Raw genomic sequence first — 18677 nt, forward strand, 5'->3', positions numbered from 1 at the left:
TCTAGAGTGTCCAGTGATTCGAGTGACATTAATCCTATGGTCTTTTGCTCTCTTCTTGAAGAATAACTCCGACACCCCTGGGAGAAGGGAAAAGCACCACCACAATCGGGCTGGTGCAAGCCCTCGGCGCCCACCTGAATCAGAATGTCTTCGCGTGTGTGCGACAGCCCTCTCAGGGCCCCACCTTCGGAATAAAAGGTACTTGTGGCCAGAGGGACCTGCCTCCCTGCCCTTCCGTTAGTCCTCGCAGACTGACTTTCCCCAGGGTCGCCTATGGAGGCTTCAGCTCGTTTAGACAGCTGGAGTATTCAGACATTTGTATTGTGATGCATTGGAGGAAGGCTTTCATCTTCGGTATACACGGGGATTCTCAGATGTGTAAAATGGAGTTCAAAGGGCTTCTATTTGACCCTGACATCCATTCTACTGTCACGGTAGCAATAAAGGAACTCATGGCTGCTGATCCAGGCTTCCACTGAAACAGACCAGCCCTCCAGCATGAGAAAAGCCTGCCTCCATTTAGTGTATGCTTTGTGCTCGGTATTGGGCTAACACTTTGTGTATGCGTATTCTTTCTTCCCATGTGAGATGATATCATCACCGCTTTACGACAGCAGCAATGAGACCTCATTGGTAACTTGGTTAAAGGCACCATTTAACATTCAATTGTTTGTTTGTTTGTTTCTTTAGTGTGTTTATGCCAGGGCCTGCTTGTGGCGGTCAGTGGACAACCTCCTTAATTTGTCCTCTCTTTTCCACCATATGGATCCTAGAGGTCAAACTCTGGTTGTCAGACTTGGCGGCAAGCACCCCACCCCCACTTATCTGTGTATCAGCCCCTACAGCTATGGGGTTGCATATCAGATACTTATGTTACAATTCATAGCAGTAGCAAGATTACAGTTGTGAAGTAGCAACAAAATAATCCTATGGTTGGGGGTCACCACGACATGAGGAAATGTATAAAAGGGTCACAGCATTAGGAAGGTTGAGAACCGCTATAACTCAGACCACAGCAACTCTTGCCTCACGCCAATTTCAAGCTCTCAGCCACTGCACACGACCCTTTTGATTAGGTGAGAACACTAGATCAGTAACTATAGTTAACCTGCTATTTTGATCGCCGTGGTTTGTAATGATGCTCTTTTACTGTCTTTTCTTTCTTTTTTTTCCAGGTTATTTATTTATTTTGTTTAGTGTTTATTTTGCACGCATTGGTTGGGATTCCATTCAGAGCATCACACATGCCAGGCAAACACTGCCACTGAGCTGCACACTCAAACACGCTTCAGTTTTTTAGCTTTCTTGGTGCACACTCATTGTACATGGTGCTGTGCCAAATAAGGACACCTTGACACAAATATGCATTGCGTACCCCACATCCCATACCCTCCCCTTTCTCCTCTCTTCCCCTTCCCGTTACTCCTCTGTGTTTTCCTAGACAGGTTTGCTTCTACTTTCAAAACAGACTCTTTTAATTGAAACGATTTTTATTAATTATAATCCGTTCTTAGAGGTGGCTTTTTCATGTGCTGGATGACAAGGTATCATGTTCTGCTTGTTCCAGTAATTAATGCAAATGTTCCCAACCGGCACACCTCTTCCCTCCCGCCAGCTTTGACTTCTTCTGTTTGTTACCTTCATTTTGTCTTTGAGACAAGGTCTTTTCAGGTAGTTCAGGCTGGCCTGGAACTCACTGTGTAGCCCAGGCTGGCCACTTGGCCACCTTCCTGCCTCCTGAGTACCAGGATTATGTGTTGGAGCCACTGTGCTGCGCCTTTGAGCTTGTAACAACCCCCTTTTGACGGCAGGAGCTTTTCCCTTGTTCTGATTCGAGAGCCCATTGTCCTCTTTTCCTCCTACTGAATTTTCCACCCTGCAGAGTCTCTTCCTCCCTGAGATCCCAAGTCTGTTCTTCACGCTGACATTTGCCTTACCTGATCTTCCGGCACCCTGGACCTCTTGACGAGCATTTTGTCAACACACAGGCCAGCAGAGCTCTAGCGGTTCAGCTGTTTTCTGATATATATCTTCTATTCTGGAAGAGTCGGTGTCTCTGGGCTAGATGTGTACCTTGCAGATTCCTTTTTTGGAAGCCAGAGTAGCTTTGTAAGAGTAGGAAATTAAACGGGCTTGCCTTTCTGTCGCTGTCACCTGGGTTTTTTAATATGTTAGGAATCACAGGGAACCTCTTTCTAAAGATAATGAGTAGGTATGTATGTGTGCGTTCACGGTTTTGTCATTTGCGCTCAGATTTCAATTGAGAGACTGCTCGGCGTGAACATGATGAAGTGTTTTAGTGCGGGTGAGGGAAATTAGAAAACACCAGCTCACATCTGTCCAAATGACTAGAAAGTAAACAAACAGTATGCTCAGGAGTTACAGAAACCGGTTTGTTTGGTCTTTGGATTCCAAGTCATGGAGCAGCCAGCGTGTTAACCTGAGTCCCCCACCCTTGGTCTGTCCTCCAGGTGGCGCTGCAGGAGGTGGCTATTCCCAGGTCATTCCTATGGAAGAGGTAAAAAAATCCAGGGCTTGACTCGACCTGACTCTGTATGATAGCTTTTCCCTTCCAGAGATGAGGTGTTGTTGCTGTTATTTTAGAATGCTAGTGGACAATCCACTTGTTTCTTGGCAGGAGTAACACATTAGACAAAAACGTCTTTATTTGTGGACTCGTGACAATAGCTTGTTCTCAGGGTCTGCCTTTCAGTGGGGATAATCATTTTGAGCAGGTGAACACATGCTGCCTGGTCCCGAAACACCAGAGTCCTCGTGACACAGGAGCAATGTAGGGACCCTGAGGGGAGCAGCGGTCTGTGCTCCAGCTCGATCGTGCAGCCTCTGCTGACCTCAGTGGTGGTGGTGGTGGGGGGGGGGTGTGCTCCGTTCTCTGGACGCTTTCGTGGAGAACTGCTAATTCTTTCTTTGGGAGGAGTTGTTTCAAGGGACAGATAAATCCCCAGTGTTCGCTGTGTAGCCCAGGCTGGCCTTGAACTGATGGCAGTCCTCTGCCAGCCTCCTGAGTGCTGGGGTGACAGGCATAAGCCACCATGCCCGGTTTCAGGCATTGGCTTTCCATAGAGAAGCCCGCTTGGGAGCCTGTCCAGTAGCTGGGCTTTGGCCAGCACCCACTGGGTTAGCGCGGGTGGTTGTGGGAGGAAGCAGGGTCAGCTGGAGACTGCTTTGACTTCTGCTCTTTTGTAGTTTAATCTCCACCTCACGGGTGACATCCACGCCATCACTGCAGCTAATAACCTGGTGGCTGCTGCCATCGATGCCCGGATGTTTCATGAGCTGACCCAGACAGACAAGGTAGGATGCAGAGGGTGTGTGTGTGAGGGTGTGTGTGTGTGTGTGTGTGTGTGTGTGTGTGTGTGTGTGTGTGTGTGTGTGTGTGTAAGTAAGGGGGAAGTGCCTGAATTCGTGTTTAGTGTTGGTCCCTTGGGTGCTGAGGCAGGTGATGTGACAGTGGGGACCCCCCTCCCCATCTAAAGCTCTTCTCTTCCCTTCCTCTAAGGCTCTTTTTAATCGCTTGGTACCTTCAGTCAATGGAGTAAGAAAGTTCTCTGATATCCAAGTCCGAAGGTTACGGGTAAGCTTTTTCCTTCTTGATTGCTGACGTTGTAAGAAACTTAATTGATATAGACAACGGGGATTGATGGTAGGGGTTTTCCCCTGTTTCTTTATAACTTATAAGTGACTGATCCTATAGTAAATAGAGCACTGACAATCTGCCCCCGGCTAAGAGAGAGAACAGGTGCTTTTTATTTATTTATTTATTTATTTATTTATTTATTTATTTATTTATTTATTTATGACAGGGTTTCTCTGTGTAGTTTTGGTGCCTTTCCTGGAACTCGCGCTGTATGCTGGCCTCAAACTCACAGAGATCCCTTGGCTCTGCCTCCTGAGTGCTGGGATTAAAGGTGTGTGCCACCATGGCCTGGCGAACAGGTGCTTTTTAAGGTGGAAAGAGTGCGGATGTCGTCATGGAGATGTGCAGCTTCTGGAGTCTGAATCGCTGCTCTCCCCAGCCCTGGGATCGTGAGCAAACTCTTTGTGGGCTGCCTCTCTGTTCAGTCTTCTATAAAAATGAGCTTAATAATGCTAGCCCGACATAGATAAAGGACTCTGGGAGAATCGGTGAATTCTGTATTTTATTTGGATTTCTTTAACCTATGTAGCCATTTAAAAAAGTATTTATTTGTGTATTAAGTGTGGGCACGTGTGGGTTGTAGCACCATGGAGAGGTCAGGGACGGCTTTTGGGATTCAGTTCTTACTTCTCAGTGTGTTGGAGCAGGGTCGCTCTTGTTTCTACTGCTAAAGCAGTATGCAATTCTCCTGTCGCCTCCTCCCATCTCCCTGTAGGAGTGCTGGGGTTGCAGATGTGCACCACCACATCTGGCTTCACATGGGTGTGAGGAATTGAACTCAGATCCCAGGGCTTTCAAAGCAAGTGCACCTACATTCCGAACAGTCCACCCAATCCTATATCGTCAGTGAGCACATGTTTTATCACATGACCCAGAAATTCCACCTTCGATTTTTAACAAGAAAAATGAAACTTGGTGTTCACACAAAGCCCTGTAGACGAAGGTTTTAATGACTCTATTAAAAATCTCCCCAGAGTGAGAAAAATCTTCAGGGTTCAGTGGATGGCTGGTTAAGCAAGCTGTGGCGCATCTGTGCGATAAAAAGACATGCGCGGCTGGTGTGCACAACTTGGTTCACTCTCTGAGGCATCACGTTGAGTAAACGAAGCCAGTATCAAAAGTCGTAGGCTGTGCCTCTGTTTATGGGGCATCATCCTCAGTGAGACACGACTGTAGTAATGGACAGCAGACCGCTGGGTGCCAGGAGTCATGGGTCCAGGAAGGTGTGGCTGTAAAGGAATAGTACAGGGATATTCTCGTGTCACTTTAATGAAGTAAGGAGAAGGTTTATATATGTGTGTGCACGGGTAAGCATTCACTAAGTGGTGTGTACTGTTTATCAACAGTTCTATTCACTTTATTATTAGTTCTTTGCAGCCCGTCTTTTCTCCTGGTACTGAGGATTATACTCAGGGTCACATGCTTGCTAAGCACACTGACTGCCATTGAGCTACATCCCCAAACCTTGAAACCTTGTCGTGTGTATTGTTGTTGTTTTTAATATTTATTTAATGTGTGGGGGTGCCTGTCTGGTGCCCTCGGAGGCCAGAAGAGAGCATCAGGTCCCCTGGAACGAGAGTTACAGACAGTTGTGAGCTGCCATATGGGTGCTGGGAACTGAACCTGGGTCCTCTGTAAGAACAGCAAGTATTCTTAACCTGAGCCATCTATCCAGCCTGAGCAGCTCTGTATTTTGATGCTGTCAGAGTAACCCACGGAGAGATCTTTACACAGGTGTGTTGTTTACCTGTTGCTCTACTTACAGTTCTGTTGATAGTTCATTATCAGGGTTTTTGTTTGTTGTTTTTGTTTAGGGTTTTTGTTTGTTGTTTTTGTTTTGCGGGCCACTGAGAATAGACTAAGTAGCTTTTAAGCAGTTTGATATTCCTTAGCTGTTTGCCTCCCCAGAAACCTGTGCATCAGGTACATCAAGTGTTACATGTTACTCCATCACAGTAAAGCGATATCCTGTGAGGTGGTGGGGTACTGTGGAAAGAGCAGATGACTTGTTACCTTACCTTTCCTAAGGAGACCTCCTGTTAGCAGGGAGAGGGACAATTCACTCAAGGATTTTTGTTGTTGTTGTTTTGTTTTGTTTTTCGAGACAGGGTTTCTCTGTGTAGTTTTGGGCCTTTCCTGGAACTTACTCTGTAGCCCAGGCTGGCCTCAGACTCACAGAGATCCGCTGCCTGCCTCTGCCTCCCGAGTGCTGTCACTCAAGGATTTTAAATCAGATTTGCCCAGTGTTACAGTTCCCTTTACAAGGATCAAACTAGGGCCCAGGTTCCTGCCCCCTCTCTCCCAGGCACTCTCCACTGCATAGTACTTCGTTGGTGGTGGTGGTGGAGTGTGTGTGTGTGTGTGTGTGTGTGTGTGTGTGTGTGTGTGTGTGTGTTTGAGATAGGGTCTCACTGTATAGCCCTGGCTGACCTAGAACCCACTCTATAGCCCAGGCTGGCCTCAAACTCACAGAGATCCACCTGGCTCTGCCTCCGGAGTGCTGGGATTGAAGGTGTGTGCCATCATACCCTGCTACCTAGTGTTTTCATAGTCTTCCCAGAGTGCTCAGTCAAAAGTGGGTTACTATGATTTAAAAAAAAATACCCAGACAAAAGCAAATGAGGAGAGATGGCTCTGTTTTGGCCCACAGTAGGAAATTACAGTCCACTCCTGGTGGGAAAGTCACCGCAGGGGAACACAGGCAGCTGGTCACATCTTGGCCTCCTGGAGAAGCCAAGAAGGCTGTGGATGTTTGCCTGGCTCCCTTGTTCCTTTTTGTGCAATGCAGGGTCATAACTCAAAGTCTGTCACCCCCTCCACTAACTTAATCATGACAATTCCCCATGGGCACGCCATCTCCAGGATGGACAGTTGAGATTGGCCATCGCCTCCAACAGCCGCTTGTTGAGGGGGCTGACTGAGGGGTTTGTGGATTTCTTTGAACAGTAGCAAGTTCTAGGCTCGTGGGGCACCTGACAAGCAACACTGGAGACTTACCTGAGGTTTCCATGTTCTCACATAGAAGAAAAGAACCATGGTGGCGCACGCCTTTAATCCCAACACTCGGGAGGCAGAGGCAGGTGGGTCTCTGTGTTCGAGGCCAGCCTGGGCTACAGAGTGAGTTCCAGGACAGCCAGGAATACACAGAGGAAACCCTGTCTCAAAAAACTAAAATAATAATAATAACAATAACAATAAAATGAAAAAGAAAAGGAAAGAGCCACAGGCAGAGTAGGTCTTGCTAGGGCTCACTGACTCATGACTACTGTGAGGAAGAGGGCAATTTTATAAGCTTTTTCCATTTTGAAAAGTGACCTGTGTAGACACTGTAAATAAATTTTAAAAGTACCTAAATTCTGTAAGGAAGAAAATTTTTAAAAGCTTTTTTTTTTTATGTCTTTAGAACAGTAAGAAGTCAGCAAAAGTATTGAGCCGTATAAAAACGTATAAAAGAGTTTTAATAGATTTTTTTTTATTGATTGCTGCTTGTTTTTGCCTTTCCTAAAATTGGACTTCAATTGGGTTTCTCGGTAGTCTGACTTTTAAAGCTTTGCATGTTGCTTCTCATTTCAATAGATTTGATGAATCCAGAAGTGCACTGATACCTCTCCATTGGCTCCGTTTTCTGCCATGTTGAGGGAAATCTCTGGAGTGGAGTTACAGGAGCAGACATAACCATTTGGGAATAGGAAAGAACCTCCAGGCTTAGCCAGAGAGTCATGATCTTAAGATGTTGGCATTCCAAGGGTGTGTCACAGACTGGATTCATGGTCCTTATTTCCTAGGGGAGACCCTATCTCCAGATAAAGGCTGATTTTACAAAACAAAAAGCATGCTTCTCTTTGTCTTTTTTTTTTCTTTCTTTCTTTTTTTAAGGGAGAAAGCATTTATTTCAGCTTACAGTTCAAAGTACTGTCCCTCATAGTGGGGAAATCAAGGCAGTGGAGGCGGGGGGCTTGAAGCAACTGGTGACATGGTATCCATAATCGGGAAACAGCTCTCCTCTGATTTTTGTTTTTGTTTTGTTTTGTTGATCAGGGTCTGGCTATACAGCCCCGGCTTTCTTGTGTAGACCAGACTGCCTCAGACTCAGAGATCTGTCTGCCTCTGCCTCCTCTTGTCTCATTTTATGTTTTAATTTCCTTCCCCCACGCCCACCCCCCAGAGGTTAGGCATTGAAAAGACTGACCCTACCACACTGACGGATGACGAGATCAACAGATTTGCAAGACTGGATATTGATCCAGAAACCATTACGTGGCAGAGAGGTATGTACCCTGCACAGGCTGCCAGCCTCCCACGCCCCCAGGATGCCTCTGGTTCGGGTTGCTGTCCAGGATATCCTTGCCAACCTTAGCCGCTCTGTAGATGTCCCTTTGTGGGACTGGTTGAATGTCTTGCTGTCTGTTCGGTGTTGATTAAAATGAGGGTTCCAAGGAAGTTCATGCATAAACCAAAAATAACATTTTTTAAGTTTCAATTTTATGCAGAAAGTTTTGGTGTCGTGAAGTGGGAAAATGATGTTTAATCACTTGAATCATGTGTGCTCTTTATTCTCAGAACTCTTCTGGCACCGATGACTTTTATTTTTCATCTATTTCTTCAGCCTGCTCATCATTTCTCATTTTATTAACTTGTCTTGTAACGCTCGTCAGCCTTCAGCTTTTTAGACGTCTGCCTGACGTTACCGCCATATGTTGTGTACAGTTAGCGGGGCTTGGGATTTTATTCTCTGCCCATCTCCTTTGTCTCCCTGTAGAGAAGAAATTCTCATCTAGTCATGCAGAATGCACTGTAAGGCCAACTTACCAACTTCTTTCTTGTTTTTACTGGCACAGTCAGTAACTGTCAATGTCCTTGTTGATTTGGAGTCTCTGTTTGTTTTGATCATGTAGCCCAGGCTGGTCTTGAGTCCTCTATGTAGCCAAGGTTGACTTTGAGCTAGCTCTCTTGTGTCCATGTCCCTGCTGAGATGACAGGTGTGGACCACCATCCTGGCATTTTAAAAATGACACTCTTTAAAAAAATTTTTACGTGTATGAGTGTTTGGCTTTCATCTATGTCTATGCGTTATATGCATGTAGTGTCTACAGAGACCAGAAGAGGGCATCAGATACCCTGGAACTGAAGTTACACACAGCTATGAGTGCCCATGCCTGTTCTAGAACCTACCAGGTCTTCTGGAAGAGCAACCAGTGCTCTTGACCTCTGAGCTATCTCTCCAGCCCCCCAAAATGACATTCTTAATATGAAAAACGATGCTGGCGTTTCTCCTCTTGCCTCAAAAGCTTTAAGCAAATGCTGCAACCTTTGAAATTTCTTAGATATATTTTTATTTATCATGTGTATGGGTGTTTTTCCTGCATGGATATATGAGCACCGTGTCCATGTCTGGTACCCAAGGAGATTGGGAGGAAGCATCAGATCCCCTGGAACTGGAGTCACTGTGGATGCTGGGGAGCTGCCATTTGATGCTAGGAACTCAGCCCCAGTCTTCTGCAGTAGCACTAAGTCCTCCACACCACTGAACCATCCCTCTGGACCCCATCGCAGTATTTTTAGAAGGAAACAAGCTCACCATATGTTATGAGAATTTAATACGTTGTTTAATCATTTACTTTAGCATGTGTGTGCATGTGTGTATGCAGGGGTTATTGGTGTGTAGACTGTCTTACAATGTAGCCCACACTGACCTTGAACTCCTGATTCTCAGCCTCTCAAGTGCTAGGATTACAGGCATGAGGCACCACACCTGGCTATTTTTTTCTTTCCTGATGCTCAGTGGCTTGTTACAAAAGAGGCAATTAGGGAAGAGCCAGTTGGAGACCTACCTAATAAGATCTAAAAACATCTTCTCCCTGTGCCTTCATGTGTTAACCAGCCTGGAAACACATTGTTTTATACATGTAAATCTGCTGCTGCTGCTGCTGCTGCTGCTGATGGTGGTGGTGGTGGTGGTGGTGGTGGTGGTGGTGGTGGTGGTGGTAATGATGCTGCTGCTGAGGATGATGATGATGGTGGTGGTGGTGGTGATTTTTATAGGTCTTCACCTCCATCCCTCAATCCATGAGGTGGGGTCAGTTTCTCTGTCGATGGGGTTGAAAGTTCCAACCCTCCAATTGCTTGTCCTTGCTGGTCACCGTATCCCTTCTGAGGTGTTCTGTCCCTTTAACATTCCAAGGGCTCTAGAAGACTTGTGCCAGGAACCCATGGCAAAGATGAGATATGTTTCCTTGGATCCTGCACATAGGAAAATCCAAGTAGGAGCCCCCTAAACAGCACACAGTAGCTAGTCCTGGGAAGCGGGGTTTGGATTGGTTGGTGGCCGACCCTTCCAGGTTCCCTGTAGTTATACAGTTGGGTATACATTCTGTCATCCCGAGAGAATGTACTAAGGAGAGGCCAGGCCTGGGGCTTGGAGTGTTTCACAGGCATGTGCACTTGGTCTGAGTGGATGGCCCTTGTGTGGGCGTATGGCCAGTGAGTCACCCCACAGAACAATACACACCTTAGCCTTTTCAAAAACGGGGTTGCTCTGTTTTTGTTTTTCTGCTAATATAGAATGTGCTTTGAAATGAAGTCCAGATTTTAGAGTTGTCTGAATTCTTTAGAAGGAATGAAGTTCAACCACTCCACATTCCTTTGCTTTAAGAACCGTCGCTCTACATTTCTGGCGTCTGCTGCTTCTTACACTGTATTCCTCCAGCTCAGCGTCCATTTTGACATCAAGTATTAGTAGACCATCGTTAGGTTAGATTTGTTATTTTAAAACTGTTGCTAAACTGGACGTGGTAGCACATGCCTTTAAATCCCAGCTCTCAGGAGACAGAGGCGGGTGGATCTCTGAGTTTCAGGCCAGTGTGATCTACAGACAAAGTTCCAGGACAGCCGGGGCTACACAGTGAAACCCTGTCTCAAAACAAAAACAAAAACAAACAAACAAAAAACCGGAGCTACATAATAGAGAGACTGTGTCTCAAAATCAAAACAATGACAGCACACACACACACACCAAACAAACAAAAGACCTTCTGCTGCTCCCTTTAGCGTTATGGTCCCCACATCTTTGTGGAATTATGTATTTACTTTTGAGATAGAGTCCTACCATCTAGCCCAGGAAGGCCTTACATTTGAGGTCATCCTGCCTCTGCCCTCAGTGTCCTGGCCTTACAGGCATATGCTATCTTCCCTAGCTTTGTGTTTCTTCTTTTCTTTCTTTCTTCCATTTTTTTTTTTTTTTTGGGTGGGGGAATCAACCCTGAGTCTCCCCGGTGCTAGACGGCACTAACCATCGCACTGGATCTCCATTCGTTTATTTACATATCTTTTCTTAAAAGCTGTTCCTCGCCCTCCCTTTCCACTGTAGTGCTGGACACCAACGACAGATTCCTGAGGAAGATCACAATTGGACAGGCTCCCACAGAGAAAGGCCACACACGCACGGTAACTGTCTGCTCGGTGTCTCGGTAATTGCTTCGTGGGCACTAGCTCTGGCCGCTCCCCTCCTCCTCCACCCCTGCTTTGGGACCACAGCGGCAGGTGCTCTGCTGCCTTCTCCCTTTTAAAATGGCAGTGAGTGGGTGTGGCAGCGAGTGCTCTTGACAGCATTTGCAGCAAATCCATGTGTCACCTGTGCGGTTTTCCCCGCACGCACCGTTCTTTCCCGGAGGTGGAGAACCCCAACTGAATAGTCTTGCATGTAAATTCATCAAAATTGCTCCTCTTCTGTGGGCGTTGGGCAGTATGTCTCTGCCGTGTAAGAATGACGACTACCTGTGGGGCTCCTTTTACATACATTAGGGAAACAGCAGCCTGTATGTGACCAACTGTAGCCAAGCTGCTTTCACGGGGATAAAATAACAGCTGATTGGTCGTGCTACAGTTTGCAGAGGCAGTGGGGGTGCAGGAAGGGTCTCGTGTAGCTCAGGCTGGTCTCAAACTTATAGCTGAGGATGACTTTGAACTCTGATCCTCCAGCCTCCACCTCCCAAGTTTTAGGATTACAAGCCTGTACTACACACCCATTTTATGAGGTACTGAGGATCGAACCTGGGGCTTTGTGCATGCTAGACAAGTTCTTTGCCCCAGTGCTACAACCCCTAAAACATTGAGCTTCTTTTTTTTTCTTGGTTTTTGAGACAGGGTTTCTCAGGGCAGCTTTGGTGCCTGTCCTGGATCTCGCTCTTGTAGACCAGGCTGGCCTTGAACTCATAGAGATCCGCCTGGCTCTGCTTCCTGAGTGCTGGGATTAAAGGTGTGCGCTGCCACCGCCCGGCTAAAACGTTGAGCTTTTGATTACTCTAGGCATCTGAACAATTACAAATTTTGACTGCTGAAAGATTATTTAGATAGTTCTATTTCATCCTTGTTAGCTTCTGGTTTGACACAGACACTCTGCCTTTGTCTCTTTGACTGCCCACAGGCCCAGTTTGATATCTCTGTGGCCAGTGAAATCATGGCTGTTCTGGCCCTCACTAGTTCTCTGGAAGACATGAGAGAGAGACTGGGCAAGATGGTGGTGGCATCCAGTAAGAAAGGAGAGCCCATCAGTGCCGAGGATCTGGTAAGTGCCAGGCATGCTGGGGTCTCTCTGATTACTGAAAACAAAATTTACACTCTTCTTAAAATGTTGTGATTAACTTATTAATTGGTTTTGCTCATTGCAAAAGTTATGAAAAAATTTTTTTTAAGTTCTTCGTAGTGAATGATGGTAGTGGTACTGGGCTTTGTAAAGGGCCATGAGTGCAGGGTGATTTGAATGATGCTTTCATCCTGCAGGGATCTTCCTGAGCAAGCTGCAGCTAGAGTTTGTATGGAACACCTATCATCCAAGTGGTGGATGATACCTCAGTGCCTCCCTGTACCACTTGGCCTGGAAGGACTCATTGGCCAGTTTGGCTGATGGTCTTCTGATTAGGTCTTCTGTTCTGTTTTGTTTGTTGTTTGGTTGGTTTTTGGTGGGTGTTTTGTCTTTTGTTGTTGTTGTTGTTACTTTTTCTTTAGACAGGATCTCTTTATGTATCTCTGACTGTCCTGGAACTCCATGTAGACTAGGCTGGTGTTGAACTCACAGAAATCCTCCTGCTTCTGCTTCCAAAGTACTGATATTAAAAGTGTGCGCCACTATGCCCAGCTCTCTACGTACATGATATAAAATTTGAAATAAAACTTCTTAAAGAAAATCTTTTTTCCAAACAAGGTCTCAGCCTAATGTTAGCTTGCTTGGAACTCATCATGTGGCCCAGACTGTTCCCCAGTCAATAACAGTCCTCCTGGTTTAGCGCCTGCGTCCTGGGATTATAGCAGTGGTTCTCAACCTCCCCAATGCTGTGACCCTTTAATAGAGTCCCTCATGGTGTGGTGACCCCCCAACCACAAAGTTATTTTCATTGCTGCTTCATAACTGTAACTTTGCTACCGTAATGAATCGTAACACAAATAGTTTTGGAGATAAAGGTTTGCCCGAGGGGTCACGACCCTCAGGTTGAGAACCACTGGATTATACACATGCGCCACCACACCTGCTTTAGATCAAAATTTGAAAGGCTTGTTTGTATCAGCCCACACCAGCATAGTTGGTGTTATGGCAGACGGATTTAGAAAAGGGAGAAAAATATGAACTTTGTTTTCACAGTTGATAATGTGTTTTAAATTTTAACACCCAGGCCGTAAATTTAGAAACACATTAATGTTGAATACAAATGAGAACCACTGCTTGGTTTTCCTTTGCCGGGGGTTTGTTCAGCGATGATAAGAGGGGGAGCTGGATTTAGGAGTCAGAATTAGGCTTCTGGCTAGTAGTTTAGCTTCCGCTCTGGGAAACGTACATTGAATTCCATTTATGCCCATTTCTGCTCAGATACCAAAGTTATAAATAACTCACTGCTGTTGGAACTAACATATCTACTCTAAACTGGTCTAAATGGAGCCCCCACATTGGCCAGCCGCAGAGCCTGATTGAGACGCTTGTTTCCAGCGCCGCATGAGTTTTCAGAAATTGTATGAGAATGTCATTTTCACTCTGCTTCCTCTCCCCGCCAAGATAACTGGTGCCTTCCTGGTACGGTGGGGGAAAGTAAGCAATAGAGATGAATGGCTGAGATTAGGAGTAAGCACTAATTGCTCCAAGATGGTTCAAATGAATGAGGAGCCCCGGAGTGCTGAATTTTGGTTTCAAGAGACTGGATTTCTGCTGGCCTGAGTTGATGCTTCATGGGCTTGTCTTGCAGGGCGTGAGCGGGGCACTCACGGTGCTGATGAAGGATGCAATCAAGCCCAACCTCATGCAGACCTTAGAGGTGAGCTGGGTAACTCCTGGGGCCCAGAACTCACTTCCTCTGTTCAGAGCCAAGAGAGTAGAAAGAACACTTCCCTTGCAGCATCAGACACCTTTCATCTTTTTTTTTTTTTTTTGAAAGATTTTAAAAAATCTATTTGATATGGGAGCATTGTGTGTGCCCCCGTATGCACGTGGAAGTGAGGGGGCAGCTTGGTGGGGTCAGTTCTCTCCTGGCACGTTTACTTGAGCTTTGGGATTTGAACTCAGGGTCTCCAAGCTTGTAAGGCAATCACCTCTACCCAGTGAGCCATATTGCCACCCCATAGAAGCTTTTTCTGTTGCTCATCTCTTTCCTTGCTTCCTTTCTTACAGTTGTGGGGAGGGGGTGTTCTAAAATAATATAAAATAAATGGCTCTGGAGCTGGGGGTATAGATCAGCGGCATAGCATTTGCCCTGGTATATAAGAGGCCCTGGGTTTGATTCCCAGCACAGCCACAGCAAAGGGGTGTCGCAGGCTTTCTTGGACCACCAGTCCCCAAATCATAACACAGAGACTAATTATTAACTTTGAATGCAGCCTTAGCTTAGGCTTGTTTCTAGCTAGCTCTTATAACTTAAATTAACCCATTTCTATTCATCCGTGTGCTGCCCTGAGGCTCCTTTACCTCATCTACGTACTGTCCATCCTGCTTTCCTGCTTCCTCTGTGACTGGCTGGCTGATCGATCCCCTGCAGTGGCCAGGGCTGGCTGGCTCCCCTTTGCTCTCTGTCCACCAGCCCCACCTATCCTTCCTCTGCCGAGCTATTGGCCAGTCAGGTGTCTTAGGCAGGCAAGGGGAAACAGCAACACATCTTTACATAGTTAAACAAATGCAGCATAAACAGATGCAACACATCTTTACATAGTTAAACAAATATTCTATTCCACAACCAAGGGGGTGGCCTGGTGTTTTTCTTCCTGGAAGTCTTTTTTTCAAACTCCAGCCCCTTCCAATTCCTAGCCCTTTGGCTACTGTGAAGCCGAGTTGGCATTTGCTCACGATGTCCTGGTTTCCACAGGGCACACCAGTGTTTGTCCATGCCGGGCCTTTTGCCAACATTGCACATGGGAACTCCTCCATCATCGCGGACCGGATTGCGCTCAAGCTCGTTGGCCCAGAGGGCTTCGTAGGTGAGTCCTTGTGCCTCCTCGGTGGGGAGACTCGTGTTTCCTTTCATGTCATGGGGTGGCGGTGGTGATTTTACAGATGCTTGTCTTCCTTGCAGTGACTGAAGCAGGGTTCGGAGCGGACATAGGAATGGAAAAGTTCTTCAACATCAAGTGCCGGTATTCTGGTCTCCAGCCACACGTGGTGGTGCTCGTGGCCACTGTCAGGGCTCTTAAGATGCACGGGGGCGGCCCTACGGTGAGGACCAAGGACCCGAGAGAGTGGTTGTCAGGAACGTTCTAGAGGCTGGGAGGAAATCCCATGACTCGTCCCGGGGTCGGCATTCATTTATCCTCATGATGGATAGGGAGCCAAAGCCAGGGATGGCCAGATAACTCCTGTACAGGCCACTTCACCCTCAGGGACAGATCCCCTAGCAGCATTTTAAGGGGACCCACACTGGTTTTGTCACCTGCCTATCTAAACCCCTCCAACGGCTTGTGCTTGGCCTGACTGACGGGAAACTCCCTGTCAACCTGTTCTTTATACATCTGAATCCCATTTTCCTTCTTGATACTGACACTGGCAGCCAGCCAGCCAGCCAGCCGGCGCTGCGCAGAAGTCATTTGTGAGCAGCGGTTCTTGCTGGCAGGGCCCTGATATAGCCTGTGGTAAGCTGGTGTCACTGCCAGAGGCAGGTGAAAGAGAATAGCAGGTCAGGTCGCTCAGGACCAGCGGCTGGTGAGGCAAAAGCTGGGCTCGCTCAGGGTCAGCTGTGACCTGGACTTGTGTTTTCCTGAACCCCCATTGCTTAGAAACTATACTTAGTCTAGTATTTTCACATCTCTTTTTGTTGGTTTCTTTGCATTTTTGAGGCAGGATCTCACACTGCGGCCCTGGCTGTCCTAGAACTCCCTCTGTATGTAGCCCAGGCTGGCCTCAGACTTAGAGGGACCCTCCTGCCTCTGCCTCCCGAGTGCTGGGGTTAAATGTGGCAGCACAGCTGGCTTCACACCCCTTCTTCTTCAGGCTAACACGTAAAGTTGCTCGTCCTGGCCAGCGGCCATGGTAGTGTTAAATTTCGGTTCTTCAGGCGTCGGTGTTGTAACTTGGGGACAAGAGCTTGACTCTGTCTCTTGGCGCAGCGACACCCATTTCTCCTAAGAGAGCAGTTCTCGGGGGTTTTGGATTGTTCGTTTGTTTTCAGGATGGGGGTACACTGGGGATTGAACCCAGATCTTTGCAAACACCTGACAAGTGTTCCACTACCAGGCCCTTAGAGCCTCTTGTACACTTACAAATTACTGCAGGCCTAAAACCGCTTTTCTTTATGTGAGTTACAGCTCTTAACATTTAGTATATTTAAACTAGAACTGAGTTGCCCATTAACCTCCGTAGTTTTTTTTAAATGAGCAGCGACTGTATTTTCTGAAATAAAATATAGGCGCTGTCTGTTTCCTCTCTCTTCAGTCTGGTTCACTAGAGACAGTGGATTGATTCTCTTCTGCACACGGCCTTGTGATGTCCCACGGCACGTAACCGTTGGAGATTTCATGGTCCACTCAGTGAGAGAGTGAAGGCCCCATGAAGGAAATCATTTTGGCCTTGGGTGCCCCACTCCCCACCCCCACCCCCCGGGTTAGGTCCCCAGACTGCCCAGACACTTTCCTAACTCACGTGGCCTCCCTCTGCCCATAGTCTAGTTGCCCCTGAGATAGGAAAGACTTTGCCAACCTTGGACACCGCTTTCTGCCAGGAATGCTGGCTGGGCTGTCTTCGTCCATGATAGCCAGCATCTCCTGCTCACATGCCCTTCAGTCCTTATCCTCACACCACAGCATGACCAACTTGCCGGTGGCCAGGATAACTGCCAATAAAGCCCCACAAACCTTAAACTTACTAAAAATGTTGAGGGTTTTTTTTTTTGGGGGGGGGTGGATTATTTTTCCGTTTTGTAGCTCGATTGTGTAGTTCTTGAGTGAGAAGTCTGTAGGTGACAGCATTATGTTGCAATGTCAAAAGGTTGGCCCAGCCTGGGAGCCTCACTGTGGTGATGCTGGGTCCCCTCCCCTGGCAGTCCTGAGAGGAGGCTGTGCCTATACAGCTCTGTCCGGGAGCCAGACCTGTGGGCAGCTGTGCAGAAGGTCACTGCTTCCTGCCTATCGTCCACGTGGCCCTTCTAGGGTCATAGTACCATAGACTGGACACGCAGACCTCAAGTCTTCCTGCAGAGAAGACCCAGCTAGGGGCTGTTTAATCACTGTGTGTTGTCTACAGTGACGGTGCATCAACCCTGAGCCCTCTGCGTGTGTGTGTGTGTGTGTGTGTGTGTGTGTGTGTGTGTGTGTGTGTACCGTGCAGCAGAGCTGAGCCAGTTTCCAGATCAGGCCCCAGGCCCAGGCCCCTCCTCTAGTGACGCAGTGAGCTACCTGCTGTAGAGTTCATATACCTCTAAATCTACTATATAGAGGGAGAAGGGCCCCTCCACTGTCACCCTCTCCCCCTTCTCTCCCTTCTTGAGAGAGGGTCACATAGCCCAGGCTGGCCTCCACCCCCTCTGTTGATGATGACCTTGAAGTGATCCTCCTGCCTTCGTTTTCCAAGTACTAGGGACCGAGACCTCGGGTACCCACTGGCTGTTATCTTCCTCTTGTTTGTTGTTCAGTCATCCTTGCTCAGCCCCCACCCACCCCTCCCCCCTCCTGCCAAGTCCTGAGCGGGCGGCGCTCTTCACGGGCCTGAGATCCATAGTGACCTTGGCGGGGCTGGACCCCCCCCCCCCCGAATTCGATTCCACTGGTGTGAGCTTCCTTCAGTGGGATCACTGTGCTGCCACAGCATGTTCCTGTCCACTGTGGCCTTCACCCCTCATCTCAGCTCACAAAGGACCACCCCTGTGCTCACAAGCAGCCATTGCCCTGTGCTTTACGGTCTCACGCTCCAAGTCCTTGGGGCAGGAAACAGCTTCACACGGCCGGCGGCCGTTGATTCTCTGAAGCGTGCAGCCGCTGGCCTCTCACAGTGGAAGCACACCTGACTTTGTCTCCTTCCTTCCAGGTCACTGCTGGACTGCCTCTTCCCAAGGCTTACACAGAAGAGGTAACTATAACGATTTCTAGGAAACCACACCCCAAACCAGCATGTCTTAATCCGGCCATGGAGAATAAAGGGGGCAGCCCCTCTGACCCTGGGCTGTTCCTTGGGGTTGGGTTGGGGATGGGGATGACAAAAAAAACAAACAAAAAAACAAAACCCTATGGTGTACTGGAAATCATATCGGAGAAGTAGCAATAAGTGGAATCAGCCCAACCAGGATGGCAGGAAGCCATTGTCCTAGACCAGTGTCTGGTTCTCACCGTTTTACTCGCAGGGAACATTGGGCTGTATCTGGAAGCCTTTTGTGCTGTTTGTTAGAGATAGGGTCTTGCTATATAGCTCAGGCTGACCTTGAACTCCAGCCCCTTAAGTGCTGGGATCAGAGACATGCACCCCATACCCAGCCAGAGAGGTGTTGCTGGCATCTGATGTGTAGAAGCCGGGGATTGTTGTTAGCAGCCCGGGGTGTGTAGTGCCCCCCTACCCTCCCACCTC

The 18677-nt window shown here is 47.6% G+C and overlaps 1 protein-coding gene across 2 annotated transcripts in view; it reads left to right on the top strand.

Moving 5' to 3' along the window:
* Mthfd1 (methylenetetrahydrofolate dehydrogenase, cyclohydrolase and formyltetrahydrofolate synthetase 1) overlaps nt 1–18677 on the top strand; it is a 73584-nt gene that overhangs the window by 40480 nt on the left and 14427 nt on the right. The window contains exons 12-22 of one of the 2 annotated variants that reach the window (XM_028876054.2): nt 62–198; nt 2472–2518; nt 3208–3315; nt 3521–3595; nt 7824–7926; nt 11025–11101; nt 12081–12221; nt 13888–13956; nt 14998–15109; nt 15205–15344; nt 18144–18185. In XM_028876054.2, the coding sequence (XP_028731887.1) occupies nt 62–198; nt 2472–2518; nt 3208–3315; nt 3521–3595; nt 7824–7926; nt 11025–11101; nt 12081–12221; nt 13888–13956; nt 14998–15109; nt 15205–15344; nt 18144–18185 (1051 nt within the window). Of the gene's footprint in view, nt 1–61; nt 199–2471; nt 2519–3207; nt 3316–3520; nt 3596–7823; nt 7927–11024; nt 11102–12080; nt 12222–13625; nt 13719–13887; nt 13957–14997; nt 15110–15204; nt 15345–18143; nt 18186–18677 lie in introns of those variants that run through there. The other variant, XM_037210632.1, reaches the window with a different exon arrangement.

The sequence above is a fragment of the Peromyscus leucopus genome, chromosome 14 (genome assembly GCF_004664715.2).
Source record: "Peromyscus leucopus breed LL Stock chromosome 14, UCI_PerLeu_2.1, whole genome shotgun sequence".
Taxonomy (NCBI): Eukaryota; Metazoa; Chordata; class Mammalia; order Rodentia; family Cricetidae; genus Peromyscus; species Peromyscus leucopus.